Source organism: Apis mellifera, linkage group LG16, assembly GCF_003254395.2.
Source record: "Apis mellifera strain DH4 linkage group LG16, Amel_HAv3.1, whole genome shotgun sequence".
In the NCBI taxonomy this organism is placed as follows: Eukaryota; Metazoa; Arthropoda; class Insecta; order Hymenoptera; family Apidae; genus Apis; species Apis mellifera.
Genome location: NC_037653.1, coordinates 7210090 through 7228271, shown reverse-complemented (window position 1 = coordinate 7228271; position 18182 = coordinate 7210090). Strand labels below are relative to the sequence as shown.

At 25.5% G+C, this 18182-nt stretch overlaps 2 protein-coding genes across 3 annotated transcripts; one reads left to right on the top strand and one right to left on the bottom strand.

Annotated features, from left to right (window-relative positions):
* Positions 1–3380: 3380 nt before the first annotated feature.
* Positions 3381–12889, top strand: LOC412167 (X-linked retinitis pigmentosa GTPase regulator). Of its 2 annotated transcripts, none has more exons than XM_006563089.3 (12): positions 3381–3787; positions 7315–7440; positions 8933–9025; positions 9107–9169; positions 9590–9910; positions 10170–10322; positions 10415–10579; positions 10645–10766; positions 10878–10964; positions 11222–12323; positions 12549–12637; positions 12751–12889. In XM_006563089.3, exons 1-12 carry the CDS (start codon positions 3757–3759, stop codon positions 12772–12774), a joined length of 2376 nt encoding a protein of 791 aa, XP_006563152.1. In that variant the 5' UTR covers positions 3381–3756; the 3' UTR covers positions 12775–12889. The 2 variants fall into 2 exon arrangements, with proteins under 2 accessions (XP_006563152.1, XP_006563151.1); XM_006563088.3 differs by having other exon boundaries at positions 3382–3787; positions 9587–9910.
* A 538-nt stretch (positions 12890–13427) lies between these two features.
* Y-f (yellow-f) lies at positions 13428–16890 on the bottom strand (the record flags this gene model as incomplete). Its single annotated transcript, NM_001011635.1, is given in 6 exon segments — positions 13428–13722; positions 14151–14486; positions 14576–14783; positions 14885–15084; positions 15316–15579; positions 16760–16890. Coding segments are annotated over 5 exon segments (1236 nt in total). The 3' UTR covers positions 13428–13492.
* Positions 16891–18182: the final 1292 nt, after the last annotated feature.

Sequence of the window (18182 nt, the reverse complement as noted above, 5' to 3'; positions counted from 1 at the left end):
TGTCTCCTGCAAAATTCGAGTCCGGCCCGGGGGACACCCCCCGGACCGGAGAGAGTGGTCTCCTGGGTGAAAAACCCCCTAGACCTGAGAGGGACTTCCCAAGTCCGTAGCGGGAGAAAGACACCGAGGGTCATTCCCTCGTGGCAAGTTGAGAAGTTGTCCGTCGCTCGCGAAAAAAACTCGAAGTCGAGAAAGCGAGTCTCGAACCCGAGTCTTCCGCGTGCGGAAGAAGCAGCGTTCCGACTTAGCCACAGCCCCTCTGGCGAAAAATTTTAATTTTCGGTTATTTAAGGTACTCGAGAATAGTTTTCGCGAGTTTTTTTCTTTTATTTTTATTTTCTTTTATCTTTCGTATCCGAATATATCGAATCGTATTTCGTCGTTTCATCGCTGGAAGAAACGTTTTTATTAAAAAAAAAAATTAAACTCCGTATTATAAGAATCGAACTGTCTATCATTGATGCGTCGTTTGGCAATGTTCGATCTGACGACTTATCCATCCGTAACTTCCTTCGAATTTCCAATTCTATCTATTTTTCAGTGTCTCTTCTAAAAAATTTAACTTTCATCGCATTTTTTTTTTCTTTTTACTTCGTCCGTGTTCCGGTAAAAATTCCTCTATTCCGAAAGAAGAAACAACCGTTCAAAATTAAAACAAAATTACCGAAAATTAAAACAAAAATCGTAAATACGAAAAAATCGAGAGAAAAGATATAGTAATTAAAATTATTCATTATCGTTAGAACTATTAAAGCGTAGAAAAAAATTAGAAAAGAAAAACAATGATAAATTTGCTAAAAATGTATTAAAAGATACTTTTGCAAAAAAAAATAAAAAGTGTATCTATACTTTAACTATTTCTATTATATTTATATTATATTATAATGATACCGATAAGAAATGATCAAAAAATTAACAAAGTAAACAAAAAAAATCATTAAACGTTTTTTCTGCATCTTATAAATTAATTGTGATAAAAGGAAAATTAAAAAAAATTAAACCGTTAAATTTTAAAGAAACGAAAAGTAATAAAATGAATGTAACGTAATGAATAACCTATAAAACCGATTGATAAAATAGTAAAATGAAAATTTTATAATAACGTTACGAATATTATTAAAATATTATTACGAATATTATAGAACGTGAATCGCCAGAAATAATAACGCTATCGGTTATTGTACGTATCATTATTGTATATATTCGTAGTCGGTTTCCGAACGCGAAACGAAACGGACGTGTTTCTTTCTGCTCTCCGAGTAAAGACTTTATCGCTGTGAATAAAATATTATAGTGTAAAAATTTATTAAATAAAACAAAAATATTGTAGCGTAAAGATTATTAACGAATTTTATAAGTTATATAATAAATTCTAGTTTCAAGGAGAGGAAATTTTTTAATCTTTAAAATTTTGTAAACTTTGAACCGCTGTATCTCCGAAGATAATAGCGATACCTATGATTTTCTGATGTAATTGCGATCCGGAAACGTTGCTCTTTCGATTTAATTTTTATTCGTTATTCTACGTCGAGGACTTTGGACGCTATTGTCTAAATATGACAAGAATCTTTGGAATTAAACTTGTGCAAACTTTCGATTGCTGTATCTCCAAAGATACAGTAACGATACGTACGATTTTTTGAGATGGTTGCGAGCGGGAAACGTTGCTCTTTATAATGTGGAAAAAAAAAATAAAAAACTTAATCGAATGTAAACGAATAGATGAATTTAATATACTGATAATTCCAACAAAAATAACCAATAAATTAAGAAAATAAACAAAAGAAATCTTTGAACCTTTTTTTACGCGTCTTATAAATTAATAATAATGAAAAGAAAATTAAAAAAAACTAATTATCGAAAATATTATCGATAAAAAAAATTAAATCGTTAAATTTTAAAGAAACGAAAAATAACGAAACGAACCTAACGAAATAATATATTAACGATTGATAAAATATAAAAAAAGTAAAGTGAAAATTAATAATAAGTTACGAATATTATAGCGAATAATATAGCGAACGTAAATAGTGGCGCGATGTCGTGTCGATGGTATTGTATATGGTATCTTGTATATTGGTTAAACGTAGTCGCTTTTCGAACACGGAACGGGACGGACGTATTCCTTTCTGCTCTCCGAATAAAGATTTTATCGATATACGATATATTGAATAAAATATTAAAATGTAAATAATTGTTAAATAAATAAAATATGTAAGAATATAATTATAAGTGCAAAAATTGATAAAAAGGAGAATTAAATATTGATCGAATACGATAAAGTACAGAACGAAATAAGTCGAAACGTAAAAAAGAAATAATCCTTTGACCGATAAATACTTATAAAAAAAAAAGAATATGATAATTAAAATCGATATCGCAAAATCGATAAAACAGAAATTTCGAATCGTTCGAATTCCTTTCTTTTATTTCATTTTCGATTTAAATATTTTTTTCTTTTTCTTTTATTTTTCAAATATTATATATATGTATAAGATATCGAATATTAATTAATTAAAATATTTTTTAATCGTATTGGCTATAAATCGAATTTAAAAAATAAAAAAAAACGAATAAAACTTGAATAACATAATTGTACAATTGTATAATTATTATTAGTATATAATTACATATATGAATAAATAGTATAAGTACGCTTTCCAGAGGAAAAAAATACGATAAAAATCGAAAAGAAAACGATAAAGAGAAATAAAAAATAAAGAAAGCATCCAATTGCATTTATCTCATTATTTTTTTCTTTTTTTTTTTTTCGTCTGAAACATTTTTCTTTTTTATTCTCTTGTTCTGAAACAATAATAATATAACGTTGAACGATAATTAGAAAGATTAGAATTAAAAAATAAATGATTAGAATTTAAAAAAAAAAAATTTTAATTTTATCTTTCTTTCTAAAATATTAATCTTTATAAACCATAAATGGTATTTTAAAAGAAATTAAAAAATAAAAATTTGAAAGTGATTCCATTGCTGGAAAAAAACTTCGCGGAAGTATGATTGATTAATGTGGGAGGAAATATCTATTTTCACGCATTTTTGTTTCGAGAGTGATATTTGTCCCATATATTAATCTGATTTGACGGAAAGAGGATAAAGTCTACCAAAACGATAATTTAAATATCGATACGTTAACGCGGGCGGATAGGATCCGAAATATTCGTAACGTATTGATATGATATAAAAATTTTTTTATAATATTTCTTGTAATATGTGTATATGTGTTAATTATTTGTAACGATAGTTTAATTTAGAAATGTAATTTCCAGTAATTAATAATTATATATATAAGTTAGACGTGCTTTAGATACATTAATATTTGAGTAAAAATGTAAAAAATAAGTAAAAAAAAAAAGAAAGAATCGTAAATTGTATAATGTTATACCTATATTGCTATTAAAAAAAATAATAATAAAATGAAATATTCGCGATTGAATGTTAAGTGATATTTGGAAGTGATTTCGGCGTAAACCGACGTGTGAAGGGATTTGAAATAGTCGTGTATGAATAAATAGTTATTTATTTTTTACTTACTATTATTAATTTTCGCGAAAAAACATTGACGATGAACGATCGTTCTCATTCTTGCGATAACTCGTTGAAACATACACTTTCGACGCGTGGTTGCCATTAGAAATTGATTTCCAGTTGCCAAGCAACGTTCGGTTTAAGCTACCACCATGATAGCCATGCTTAACCGGTAGTTAGTCGGTCGTATGTTCCGCCGTAGAACGTTCGAGCATGGGTCTGACGGATTTGGAAACGATACCTGGTAAAAATTTGAAATTGCACAGAGTATGATCGCACGTATGATTTCACTTTCACGCAATCGACGCTCATCTTAGATAATATTTATCAATAGCACTGATATTTTCGAATAAATTTTCATTGTATTTTTTCATATTGCATACAGAATATCCTATACCGGTGATTATCGAAAATATGTTATCAACGAAATATTTCAATCGTTCACGAACGACAAAATGTAGTATTGGAAGAAAGATGACTTTATATTTTATTTTGTGGAAATTTACAAATTTTGTTTTCAAAGAAAGAACGAAATTTAATTTGAAACATAAATAAATATTATTTGTAACGCGAAACTCATTTTTACGAAATACTTTGATGAAATATTATTAATTTTTTTTATATGATAATTTTATATTATTAATTTTATATGATACTATGTGTATTTTTGTTTTTTGAGTAATATTTTATCGTTATATATCATATATTGTTAATACAATTATTCAATATGTATATGTAAAATTTAATAAATTTAGAATTACGTTTGCAATTCGTTTATTTAATATATGTACGTACTTTTTTTTATAAAATGTTACGTTATATTTATAAATAATCGGTATATTATAATATAAAATGTTCGTGTAAAATGATTATATTTCTTATCATTTTTGAGGAATTACATAAACAAATTCTATATATCTATGTATCAAGAAAATAATTTATTTATCATGATCGAATATTAAATATATTATTATTAAATTTTACGTGAATAATTGTACAACGCTCGAGTAAAAGAGTCGTTATATGAGGAAGGATCCAATGCATTAAATTATTATATGCTATTATTATTATATTGTATTATTTTGTATTATTTATCATTGAAAATGTTATTATCGGTTGTTGACTACAATCATAATATACAATGATTTTATATTATATTTACTTGTTTATATTCTCTTTTAAGTTTGCTTTTATTATACTATAATTTTTTTTTAATTTACTATTTTTCGTAATGAAAAATAAAATAAAATTTTCAATCAAGATGATATTCGAATTAAATATTGCGATGTTGATTGCCAATATTTTGACTCGACTTTTTTCACGACATTCTTCGGGTTAACGACCTGATGCACCACAACTGACTAGAAAATAAGCGCATCGATGGTATCGACACGATGAATTTACCATTTCGCGTGTAGCGTTTCAAAATAAGAACATTCCATCTTAAACAATCGCGAACAATAATTTTAACCATGTGTTTTATAATAAAATTTCACTTTACGATCGTCGTACAATTTTAAATATTTGTTTTATACTGAAAAAAAAAACTTTATTTTATGATTTCCTTTTCTATTTATTGTGCGAAAAAATATAAAAATCCATAATCTTAGATCGAAAATAATTGTTTCCGATCAATTCTCATGTATGGTCATTTTTGTCAACAGCGAATAATATGCGATGAATTGGCTGTCGAATATTATTTCACGAACAATGTTTGCTGTTGAGCAATGCGACTTTAGCCATCCAAAGTTTTTTTTTTTTCTCTCGAGAAATATTTCTTCGTAGATATATCAAATCTTTTTCATTTTCTTAAAATTCTTTTGATACGTATAAATTTTCGTTTTTTAGCCTTTTTCCGATAATAAAGTTTTTTCTCGCAATAAAGTCAACGGAAAGTAACGCTTTATCGTTTGAAATATGAATGCGCGATGTATTATGCAAAGGGATAATGTTTGAACTTTTGATAAGAAGAACCGTTCAATAATAAAATAATAACTTTGTACCAAAGATTTATACCTGATTTTATCGGTATCATTCATATATGATGTTTGGAAAACCCAGAAATTAGAATTAATATTCGCTCGTTTCGTATCTGGTGGCTATTTGCTCGCATTATTTCAAAATAAAGGAATTTTTCTTTTAAAAAAAATTCGTCCTTTTCTATCTTTCCCGTAGTAATTAAAAATTTTTAATTTCCAATTCTTCGCATTACAACACACGAGGGCAAGTTTAAAAATTTATACGCGCATCTCACGTATTTATATATATACATATATATATATACGTGTAATCTCCTTAAATAAAAATGCGATTATGATTATAACTTTTAACGATCGATGAATGGAACGTAAAATTGTTACTTTTAAAATTATCATTTTCGTTCCTTCCATTTTCATGTGTATTAATTTAAATATAAAAATTACAGAAAAATTAAATTACGATTAAATTACAATTAAATAAAAATTACAAAGAAATATGATAAAGTTGTATAAATTTTTAGAATACTTTCCATATTTCAATTTTAATAATTCTTTTATCTTATTTATTTTCTTTTTGAAATTTTTTGAAAGCAATTATTAGTAATATATTTATTTGGAAATATTGGTTTACAAGCGCAATTTTCTTTTCTTTCTTTTTCAAACGAATAAAAAATTTCACGATCCTTCTCGAATGAATATCCATGTCCAAATCTCTTTTTAATCTTTCGTGTACGCTACTTTTGATTTTCGAGACGATTAATATCGATCGAACATAGATCCTTTTCTACATTCGAACAAAAAATCTTTAATTATACGTAAAGCGATAACGATTTTTTTATCTGATCAAAGCGGCTGATTATTACGTTAGATTTTTAAATTTCAAATGAATATGTATCATTCGCATATTTGTGGAACACGTTTAATTTAGACTCAAACGTCATCAACGCGCGTGTGTTTACAGCATTAAAGGATATTTATCTTGCCTCTTGGCCGCACGATTTTTGCACGACTATTACTTACGCGTTTCGTGCCAGACATAAAAAAAAAAAAAGAGAAAGAAAGAAAGTAGCGATTCGTCCTTTGATAGCGCGTTATCGCGTTAACCTTCTTAAATAAATCATTGGAGATTTAATATGTCGGTATACTATTTATTCGTTACACATGTTCAATCATTTCTCGCGAATAAATATGATGTACTTATATGATCATTCGTATATCCTTTGAATCCAAAAAAGCAAGAGATATATTCATCTTTCATATTCATCTTTTTAATTACAAAATTTTTGACGATCGTTGGATCACCAAAAAATTGGAAAAAAACAAAGCCCAAATTTTGTTTTGCGTTTTTCTCATAGATATAAGTTATGATTTAACAATTTTTACAACCAATGACTTGACAACATAAAGAATAAATTTTTTGTCAAGTAAATGTTGCAAACGATAAAATAATAGATGTATGTACTTATATTGTATTATATTATATTATATTATATTATACTTCGAAATCGAAAAAAAAATATCTATATCTATTACAATCGAAAATTTATTTCTGTTGCAACAAACGATAGAGAAATCTTGTTCTCGTGTTACGTATATTGAAACAAAAAAATAGCTTGATTTATATGCTTATATGTTGATTGATATGCTTCGAATTATTTTTAATGATTATAATTAGTAATCATTTTATTTGTGTAGTAGTCGTAAAAAAAATTAATATTTTTTATCTAAAGTTATATTTTATCGATTAGATAGAAATATATATTTAATGAATATTTTTTACATGATTTTTCAGAAACAGGGGCAGTATTTACAATCGGACGTAGTAGATTCGCAGATAATGTTGCATCTCACTTTTTCATACGCAGAGATCCAGTAATTTCTATTTCTTGTGGAGACGAACATTCTGCAGTTATTTGCCGTAAGTTTGTTATAAATAGATTTTTTTAATTATATTGGTAATTTCGTTCATATTTTATGTGTGTATGTGTGTGTGTATGTGTGTGTGTATGTATGTGTGTGTATTTAATTAATTATAATCTTATATTTGTTTAATATTTCTTTTCTAAATCACTAAAAACTATTTTATTTTTATACATATACACATACGTTTATATACTTGGTATATCATCGATTAATATCTATAGAGATAGAGATAGAATATTTTTTTAAAAATCTTATTAAATTTTTCAAATAACGTAGTATTTTATCTATTTTTATTTAGTTTTGATCTATTTCAAATTATATACTTTAAAAATATTTGATATGAATCTGGTTATTAAATAATTTTGAATACTTTAAAAAAATTTTTCTCATAATTTCGAGGAAAAAGATATTATATATTTATGTGCGATAATTTTAATCGGTGCTATTAATCTTCTCGAACGTAAGAGTATATATATAAAAATACATGACTCGATTCCATGTAAAATCAACTCGATGTATCTATGAAAATTTTCATATAGTCTATGTCTCTATATGTGAGTGAATATATCTTATGTTATATTATTGTATCTATTCTGTGACAAGCACATTTGATTTTAGAAGAAATCAATAAACAAGCGCGCATGAATGACTGTAGATGTTTCAACAATATCGATATTGTTGAAACACGTGATGCTTTTATTTATACCTTTAACATAAATATTATCTTTTTTCGAAAATATTCCATCAATTTGTATTTTTTATAATGCGATCTTATTTATATATTAATTAGATATAATTGACGATATATGTGTATTTATATATAGTTCGTAGCATGATTAACAGTTTTTCTAACATAGTTCGCAAAGAAGTTTTAGTTGACCCAGGTTTACATAGGGATACTGTCCGGTTAATCGATATGACCACGCAATGTTCTGGCACGTATACGTACGTATGTATTTATATATAACGTATGTAAATATCTCTATCGAACAAAATCGACGTACTATTATCATCGTATTATAGTTTAATCATTAATCGATTAATTGTGAAGCCATTTAAAACTCGCGTATTTTTTCCTTTCCAATATCATCCTACTTATTTTGAGATCATTCTTTGATAATCGAATCGAATGTAAGAAAATAATATTTATAGATTAAATATTTGATATTTATATTACGGTAAATATTTATTCCTAGAATAGATTAATTATTGGTATATTAATTAGAATATTATTTATCATTATTGCCATATGATTTATATTTTCGCCATTTATATACGTTTCACATTGACATTTTATTGTTACTAAATAAAATTCAAATTCACCGTTAATGAATAAATGAAAAAAAAATGTTAATATCGTATTATTTGTATGTAAAAATTAAAGTTTATTATTGTAGTAAGAATATTTATACAACCTGTAACAACCTGTATACAGTAATGTTTTTTGATTCTTCGTTAAATCAAAAGTTTGGATTTCGTGTTTTTAGAAAGTGGTAGACTCTTCGTTTTCGGAAGTAACGATTGGGGTCAGCTTGGCTTGGGTCATAAAAATCATATTAGCAAACCATCTTGCGTAAAAGGTTTGCATTTTATCTATTTTAATATCAAAATATAATATATATATGTTATATAATATTATTATAAAATTGATTAATTTATAGTTTTGAAACCCGAAAAGGTAACACACGTCGCATGCGGACGAGCACACACGCTAATTTGCACAGGTAAAATATCGTTATTTTACAATTATTTTATTAATTTAGTAAATTACGTTTTTAGTAATAATAAAATATTCATAGATCGTATTTTTCAATCAAAAAAATTTCTATTTGTTGTTCATTATGATATTATAAATTCGTTTATTGTTCGTACATATTTATAATTAACGATTTACGTGTTGATCTTATTCCCTATTGTTAAAATTGTTTTCATGTTTCCTTTCAATTCTAGAATTGATATCTATATTTAATATCTTATTCGATCTTTTATTTCGTCAAAATAATAATTGTAAAAATCTATTTGTCTAGAAAAAGAAAAAAAAATCTTAATTATGATTAATCATGATCATCATTGTTGAATCACATGTGAAAATTATCTTAGGATGAAATTCGAAACAGGAGTACGTAATAATAATGTTTCAGTAGCGGAAAAAATTTTTGCCTGCGGCAGCGACCAGGAAGGACAACTCGGTCGAGGAATTTCCGCGATAGGCGATTCCACGAGCACTCCCGTATTAATATACGATTCGGGGCCAACTGGATCAAAGATTGTTCAAATAGTTGCGGGTTCCCATCATTCGCTCGCGCTCACGAGCGATGGTAACGTCTTCGCGTGGGGTAGCAATCTCGAAGGTCAATTAGGACTTCCGGATATATCTGGCTTAGTGAACAAACCGACGAAAGTACATATTCCGGAACCTGTGAAACGAATTAATACGGGCTACTATCATTCTATATTTTTGACGGGTAATTGTTGTTAAAAAAGATTTTTTAAGAAAAATATAGTAATTTAAACTGTATCTTTTTTTTCAAACTTTGTCGATTAATTTATATCGTGTAAAAAAAAATTATTTAGTTATTTCTAAATGTATCAAGATCGATAGATTGAATGGTATTAGATGAAAATAAATAAAAATATATGCATAATTTTATTATCGATTTCGATAAAATATTATATGTTGGTAATTTTTTGTGTTAACAAACATCAAGTCTCAAATTTGTATAGAAAATGGTCTCGTTTACGTGTGTGGCGAATCAGAAAGTGGGAAATTAGGAATTGATATCAATTTTTCTACGCAAATTATGCCCAAACAAATGCAATTACCAAATCCTGTTATATATGTAGCGTGTGGTGGTCATCATACCATGTTTCTAACAGGTATTATCTTTTAAAATTATTTTAAAATTAGAATATCCATTCCATGTTAAATAAATATATTATGTGTTTAAAAAAAATGTTTATTGCTACAGAAAATAATAATTTGTATTGCACTGGAAGTAATTCGAGCGGTCAACTCGGTTTAGGAACAAATGTAACGGAACTTCATACACCGAAACTTCTTTCGCAAGGCGCATTAAAAAATGAAAGAATTAGTCGTATTTCATGTGGAGAAAGTCACACTGCTATTCTTACTGGTAAATTTTAATACAAATTTTATTAATTGAATATTTTTTTTTTTTTTTAATCTTTTCTGCAACAGAATCTGGGAAACTTTATACATGTGGTGACGGAAGACATGGAAAATTAGGTTTGGAAGAAAATGAAAACAATGTCCACGAACTAACTTTTGTCCAAAGATACAAACAACTATTCATTTCGAACGTAATTTTATTTATATATTTATGTATCGCATAATTTACTCTCTTGTATAATCTCATATAATTAAGTAAATTTTTAAAAATTTTAAACTTTATAAACTTACGTTATATCTAGATTTCATGCGGTGGTTGTCATACAATCTTAATTGGTCAGAGACGTGAAACAAATCGTACTCAAAAAGAAATGGATAATTCGCAAGTGGTAATTACAATTTATTTTAATTATTTCGTAAACGACAAATTTATGTAAATTTATATTATAGATCATAGATCAATCTTTTAAGATCTCTTCAAAATTTTATTATACGATAATTTACTAAAAAAAAAAGAAAAAAAAGCAAAAAACACCAAAATAATTTATTTTAGAAGTTAAGAAAATATATATCCTATATTAATTATACATATTCTTTACAAATTAACGATCGAAAACAAATCGATATATTCTTGTTTCGAATATAGGAACATATTCAAAAAAGAAATGCATTACCGCCATTAAAAGTTCCAGTAAACAGGCTACAAAATGAGACTCGTGATGAACATAGTAACGAAATAATAAACGATCGATTAAATCTGAGAAAAAGTGTCACGGAATCTGTAATGAGTTCGCAAGAAACGATGGAAATTGTCCCGCAAAAAATTGAAGAAAATATAAAATATATCGAAAATGATGTTACAAATAATGTTATACATTCTATGAACGATATTCAGAAATCAGAGAGTCCCAAGAATAGTCCCAAAAATCTTGAAAAAAAATCTCTTAACGATATATCGGAAGGAAAATCAAACGAAGAAAAAATTGAAATAATATCGGAAAAATCGTCGATTGACTTGGAAGAATCTAAAAAATTGGAAATAGAAAATGAAAATGAAGAATCAAAAGACGACGATAAAAAATCAGAAATGAGAATAGATATTGAGAAGAATGTCGATGAAAAATATGATTCAGAATCGATGAATAGCGATGAAAATAAAAAAAAGAAGAATGATGAAACGAATACAAGTGAATTTATGATAAAAAAAACAGAGTACGATAAAGACATTAATAATGAAAATAAAGATATAACGGATAATATGCAAACTAATAGTGAAGATTTCAAATCAGAAGCAATGAAACTGCAAACGGAATCGTATATTGAGAATGATAGCAAACAGAAGATGAGTCCTGAGAAACAAATATCTTCTATCTCATCGGATTTCACATCACCGACAAAACCAGCAAGATTAAAAGTTGAAAGTGAAAATTCTTATATCGTCGAAATATCGTCGTCAATGGAAAATAAAGATGAAAACGGTAAAATAGAAAAAGAAAAAGAAACAAATTTGGAAAACGATATAAATAAAAAATTAGAAATGGTAGAAGAAAATGAGCCAGAAAAATCGGAAAAAGGAGAAAAATGTTCGACGAAAAATACAAATTCAGGATTGAGAGTTGATACCGAAAAGATAATAAAAATTGACAAACAAAATGAAGAGAAGGATACGATTATCGAAGAGGAGAAATTGAAGATTGATAATGGGCAAGATGATGCTGATGTTGTACAATCGCCACCACCGAGAACTGGTAATAAGAATAAATAATTGCAAAAAATCGATAAAATTGTAGACTGATATACAAAATATACAAATTTCAATATTATAACATATTTATATGTAATAAATTAAATATTTAGATATAAAAATTTTTTTTTTAATTTTTGATTTTTATTTATTAAAAAAAAACAGTAAAAATATACAATTTGTTATAAAGATCATAAATATTTTATATATATATATATTTTTATTTCAGGTAAAATGGGGAAAATATTTAAAAGTAAAAAGCCGCAAGCAATGGAAAATGGTAGCAGAATAACTGGTACTGTGAATCAAAAATCTAAAGTATGTGTATTTATAATATAACATATAATATAATATAATATACAATGATATAATTATAATTTATAAAAAAAATTATAATTCTCGATCAATTTACAAGAAAAATTTATTTTCAGTCAAAAACATGTATTATCCTGTGATCAACATGTTTTCAAAAATGCATCATACTTTATTACATTTTTTACAATATGTGCATAATAAATCATAAAATTGGGACCAAAATAGACAATATCAAAAAAATTATTTTATTTGTAATAAAAGATAATTTTTCCCCATTCTTTTTTTTTTTTTTTTTTTTATAAATGCAATAGCGTAGCAATTGTACAATGTATACAATGTTGAATAACATTGTAATTAACGATATGTAATTATTATTTTTGTATCAAATTTTCTTAAAAAAATTCCTTAAAATCTCTCAATGTAGATACATACTATATTATATATATGATTAATTCAATGAATATCTTGTAAATATACAATTACTCATATTATAAGAACGACATAAATCAAAAAAAGAAATTTTTGACTGGATTGAGTAGAAATATAGGAAATTAATTGTAATGCAATTAGAAAAAATGTTAATTATAACATATATTTTATGCGTCTTCATATATTGCGTGTAATCGTTCTAAATATTTTTTTTGTATAATTAGTGAATAAATAAATGAAACACGAATGAAACAATTTCTTTCGTGAATTGTTATGAAGATATATTATATTTAAGAAGAAGAAGAAAAAAAAAGAATAATATTTTTTAATAAATCGATATATTTATAATTTGTCGATCAAAAATCTGAGCAAAGTATTTATTTAATAATTTTCGATATATAAATATATTTATACATTGGCATGAACTCATTAAAGAATATGAGGAAGCCGTCTTTTAGGTTTATCGTCTTTTTTCTTACAAGCATTCGTTAAGAAATCGAGATCAAACATTGTGATGAAAAAATTACGTTTCTTCGCATCATATTTAGAGAACAAAAGTTGCTGGAAATTATCAGACAGCACGTACATCGTGTTAGTAGACCGATCGATGGATAAATCGTTGCAAAAGACCATCGTTGTATTATTTTCGGCTACTAAAACTGAAAAAAAGTAATGTAAATTAGATTAAAGATATTATTTTTCACGCCAGATGATTTAAATTTTTATAGAAAAAAGAAATTCAACGAATATAATAAAATAGTTTGATCATGAATATCATATATTCATTCATGTATCATATTATTCATAAAATATAAAAATAATAAATTTATCTTCGGAAAAAATTTTTGTAATAATTTCTACAAATTTATCATTTTCACTGTACGTATGATTCGACATTTAGATGATAGTTAGAAGATATAAAGGAAATTGAAAAAACATAAACGTAGGCATTAAATTATTAAGATTAACCACAAATTTGTCATCCCAGACATTTGTACGCTTCGATGAATATTGTTTCGATTCGATAACGGTTTCGTGAATAAAATTGAAACGCGGAATTAGCGTAAAAAATCTAATTAATACTTACTGAATGTATTTGGATTCAATTCAGTATTGGTATCCCAGCAAGCGATGCCATTTCTGTTAATTTGAGTGAAGTAATCGACACCGGTATTCGTGTCGATCACAGAACTGGGCCCCTGACTATTTGGACCTTTTTCACCCTCGAAGTGAAAAGCATAATAATCGTTAGATTTTTCTAACGTGTGATCCTGTAAAACTTCCGTAGATACTGAGAATTCAGCGATACTAGACATCGCATGGAAGTACAAAATTTTATAGCCATCGGTTTGCAATGCGGACAAAGATAATCCAAATAAACCATCTTTCCATTGAAAGTTGAATCCATTGATATTGTAATTACCTAAAAATGGAAAAAAGAATTTTTATAAATATAAAATTTTAATAAATATATCGTATAATCAAGATTTTGATTTAAATATAATATTTCACCGTAGCGAGGATCGAAATAAAAAAAATTATGCGTGATACGCCAAGAATCATTCTTGGCCCAACTGTAAACTACTAAAGCATATCCACTGAGATCAGAGATGTAAGCATACGTATTGTCGCAATTATTTGGATCTACATCGATTACTAAATCAACGAAAAACGAATCGGATGTTTGATCTGAACTTTTTAGAGGATAAATTCTCAATATCTGAAATTATTAAATAAATGTTAAATTAATGTTACATAACATGCATAGGCATATAAAATATTAAATGAATATTATCGATAGATAATAATTTATTATTCTACCTTATCTGTTTTTAAATCGATTATGATAATTCTCGGTTGATGTATAACAGTGTTATTGCCCAAAATATCATCAACACCCGTATCGACACCCCATAATCGATCACAGGCATCAACTCTAACACGGATTATATTTATTATACTATCAATTTTATTAATATCGTTCATTTCCCAATTGGGATAAGGGTTTAATTTTGGAGATTCTATATAAAAAATAAATTAATAAAAAAATATTTTATTGTATTTATTTATAAAATTGATATAATTTTTTGAACAAACTTTAATTAACATACGGAAAAATTATTAATCATTAAAGAATTAATATTATTTTTATTTCTATGATATAGTTAAATCGTTTTATCATACAACTTTAAATTTAAAAAGTTTAAATTTCTAATGATATAGTAAATAAGTCTAATCTAGCTAATAAATACCTGATTCGTCATTTTTTAAAAAGAAATTTAAATTAGATGGGACACCATTTTTCCATCGTGGTATAGTGATAAATACTTTATCATTCCAAATTTGCATACCATTTGGCATATTATTCTCTTCGATATAATCACCATTAGATATCAGTGTATTTCGAATATTATCATTTGGAAAATTATATTCGATCACGTTCCATGAATAAATTGTTTTAATTTCTTCGCCATTTGCCAATGCAAGAAATACGATCCATAAAAAGTGCCACATATCTATAAAAAAAAGAAGATATACGATATTTATTCCATCAATTTTTGATTGTTTGATTATTTTCGAACATAACTAATCATCAAATTGTAAGTTGAGTAATAATGTTAGTTCTTAGGAAAAGAATAGAATGATACGTTATCTCGCATCGTTATTAAATGATACTTGTACGGATGTAAAACTATACGTATATATATATATATATATATATATATATATATATATAGACAAAAGCGAAACATATTTCGTGAAATAAGTAAATAAGAAATTTTGATATTTCGTCGTTTTAACTTTTGCTCCTTTTCGAGTCAATATTATTTCAAACATTACTTTGAACTAATATTCGTAACATCTTCAATTTAAGTTTTATTGCAATGACAATACAATAGGCAAGAAAATATGGCTAAATAATCCGCAATTATTCTATCATGTCTTTATTACAGATTGTAAACGTAATAGGTAGACAGATACAAACGGAATAGAGACTTTAAATTATCTTTTTCTTTATACTTACAAGGTGCGAACTATTCAATTTTTAATCAATTTACGTTTCTAATCGAATAGATATTTTGAAACTAAACAATCGTATAACGATATAAAAGAATAATTTAGATATTTCGATAATAAACATGATTAAATGAAAATTCTTTTTAATATAATATCATAGAACGCAAATATGATAAATATAAAAAATACACGTATTAAATAAAATTAAAAGAGATTCATATAAATTTAATAATTAAAATGATAAAAAAAATATATAATTTTTTTATAACACGTGTGTCTAAATTATTCTTTTATATTATTATATGATTGTTTAGCTTCAAAACATTTATTTGATTAGAAACATAAATTGATCAATTGATTAAAAGTAAAATTATTAAAAAAATATCATAATTTTTTGATTATCAAAAATTAAATTTATTAAAATTACTTTTTCTATATAAGAAATAAAGATTTTAATAATTTACAATTTAATCATAATTTTATATTATAAAAAAAACAGTTAAAAAAACAATGCTAAAACAATTAATATTTTGAATTTCTTATTAAAAAATAAAATATATAAAATTATGAGAAATATTAATACATATATATATACATATATTTAATGTTTATTGATAAAAAAAATTAAAATATTTATAACTTTATATTATATTAAATAAAAATATCGCACTTTCTTACCTTTATTTTATTTTGTATCTTAAGACGGCCACAAGGTTATAGTAACTCTTAAAAATGTAAATGTTGAACGCTCAGAAGTGAATTATCCGTTATTTGTACCCAAAGAACCTTCTGCTAAAACGGTCCAAGATTGAGTGACGCTTGAGTTGTCTCTGCTATGGTATTTACTTACTTTATATATAATGATGAAGTCTTTCCGAATGGACACAATTAAAATGTGCACGTGTGAATATAAAGATTCTTGTCTCTTGTTGACGTTACATGTAATTAAGTTTGTCATTTGATCGATGATGAAAAAGAAAAATTAATCAATTTATCCGATAATTTTACAAATAATATTTAAATCAATTATTTAACTTTTATTTCATATTTTTTTTCTTTTTTAAAATTAATAAAACTTGAAACAAACGCGTAATCGAAATTCTTAGAATTTTAGAATAATAGTTATACAGATAAGATATATAAAATATTGTATTATATTGTTGAACGAAAATATATAATGATGATATATTTATAAAATTTGACATTTTAAAAATCTGTTGTACATTATGTAAGATGTAATGCTAATTTCGTGACAATTATTTAATGCAATGTTGCATTAAATAATTCTTTTATAATAATCGTTTCCATAAAGAATTATTAAAAGTCTCTTTTTTATCTTTCGATAGTGAAAGTTATATTTATAGTTTAAATTTATAATCGTTTTTAATCGTAAAATGAACAAAAACGAAAAAATTGTATGTGTTGTAATAGAGTATAAAAATGAACGATATAAATACAAGATAAATATATACTTATACGATTATTTTAATAAATCATTAATTACGGCGGATTATTAATAAATCAAATAGTATATATTTAAATTTATAAGAATTTTTTATCGTTTAGATGTTGTGAATATTGAAAAAAAAAGTAATATTGAGAAATTTGTCGAGTATCAATTCTTAAGAAAAAAAAAAAAACGTAATTACAGTAATCGGAATAAATAAAAAATATTTAATCACATATAAATCTGTTGATTTAAACCTGTCCTATCCCATATATAATTCAAAAGTTATGCTAATCAAGTATTGAACAATATAGCTTATGATGTTAATTATCCTTAGTAGGAAAGTAGAAGTATTTATTTGTTCTTGGAATATAATCGTTAGATTGTTTTTCAATTGTAAATAGAAAAATTATTCAATAAAAATTGCAAGATTTATGAAATTATTAATATTGTTTGTATTATTAGCATTATGATAAAGTTAAAGTTGAAAATATAATATTCTTGATGAATTCTAGAAATAGATAGATTTGCTGCTTCAACGATATCAATCTCTTCATAAATTTTTTACTCTTTCTAATTTTCTTTTTTCCCTCTCCTCCCTCCTATTCTTTATATTTTAATCAATTAATCAATTTAATCAATTAATAATCTAAA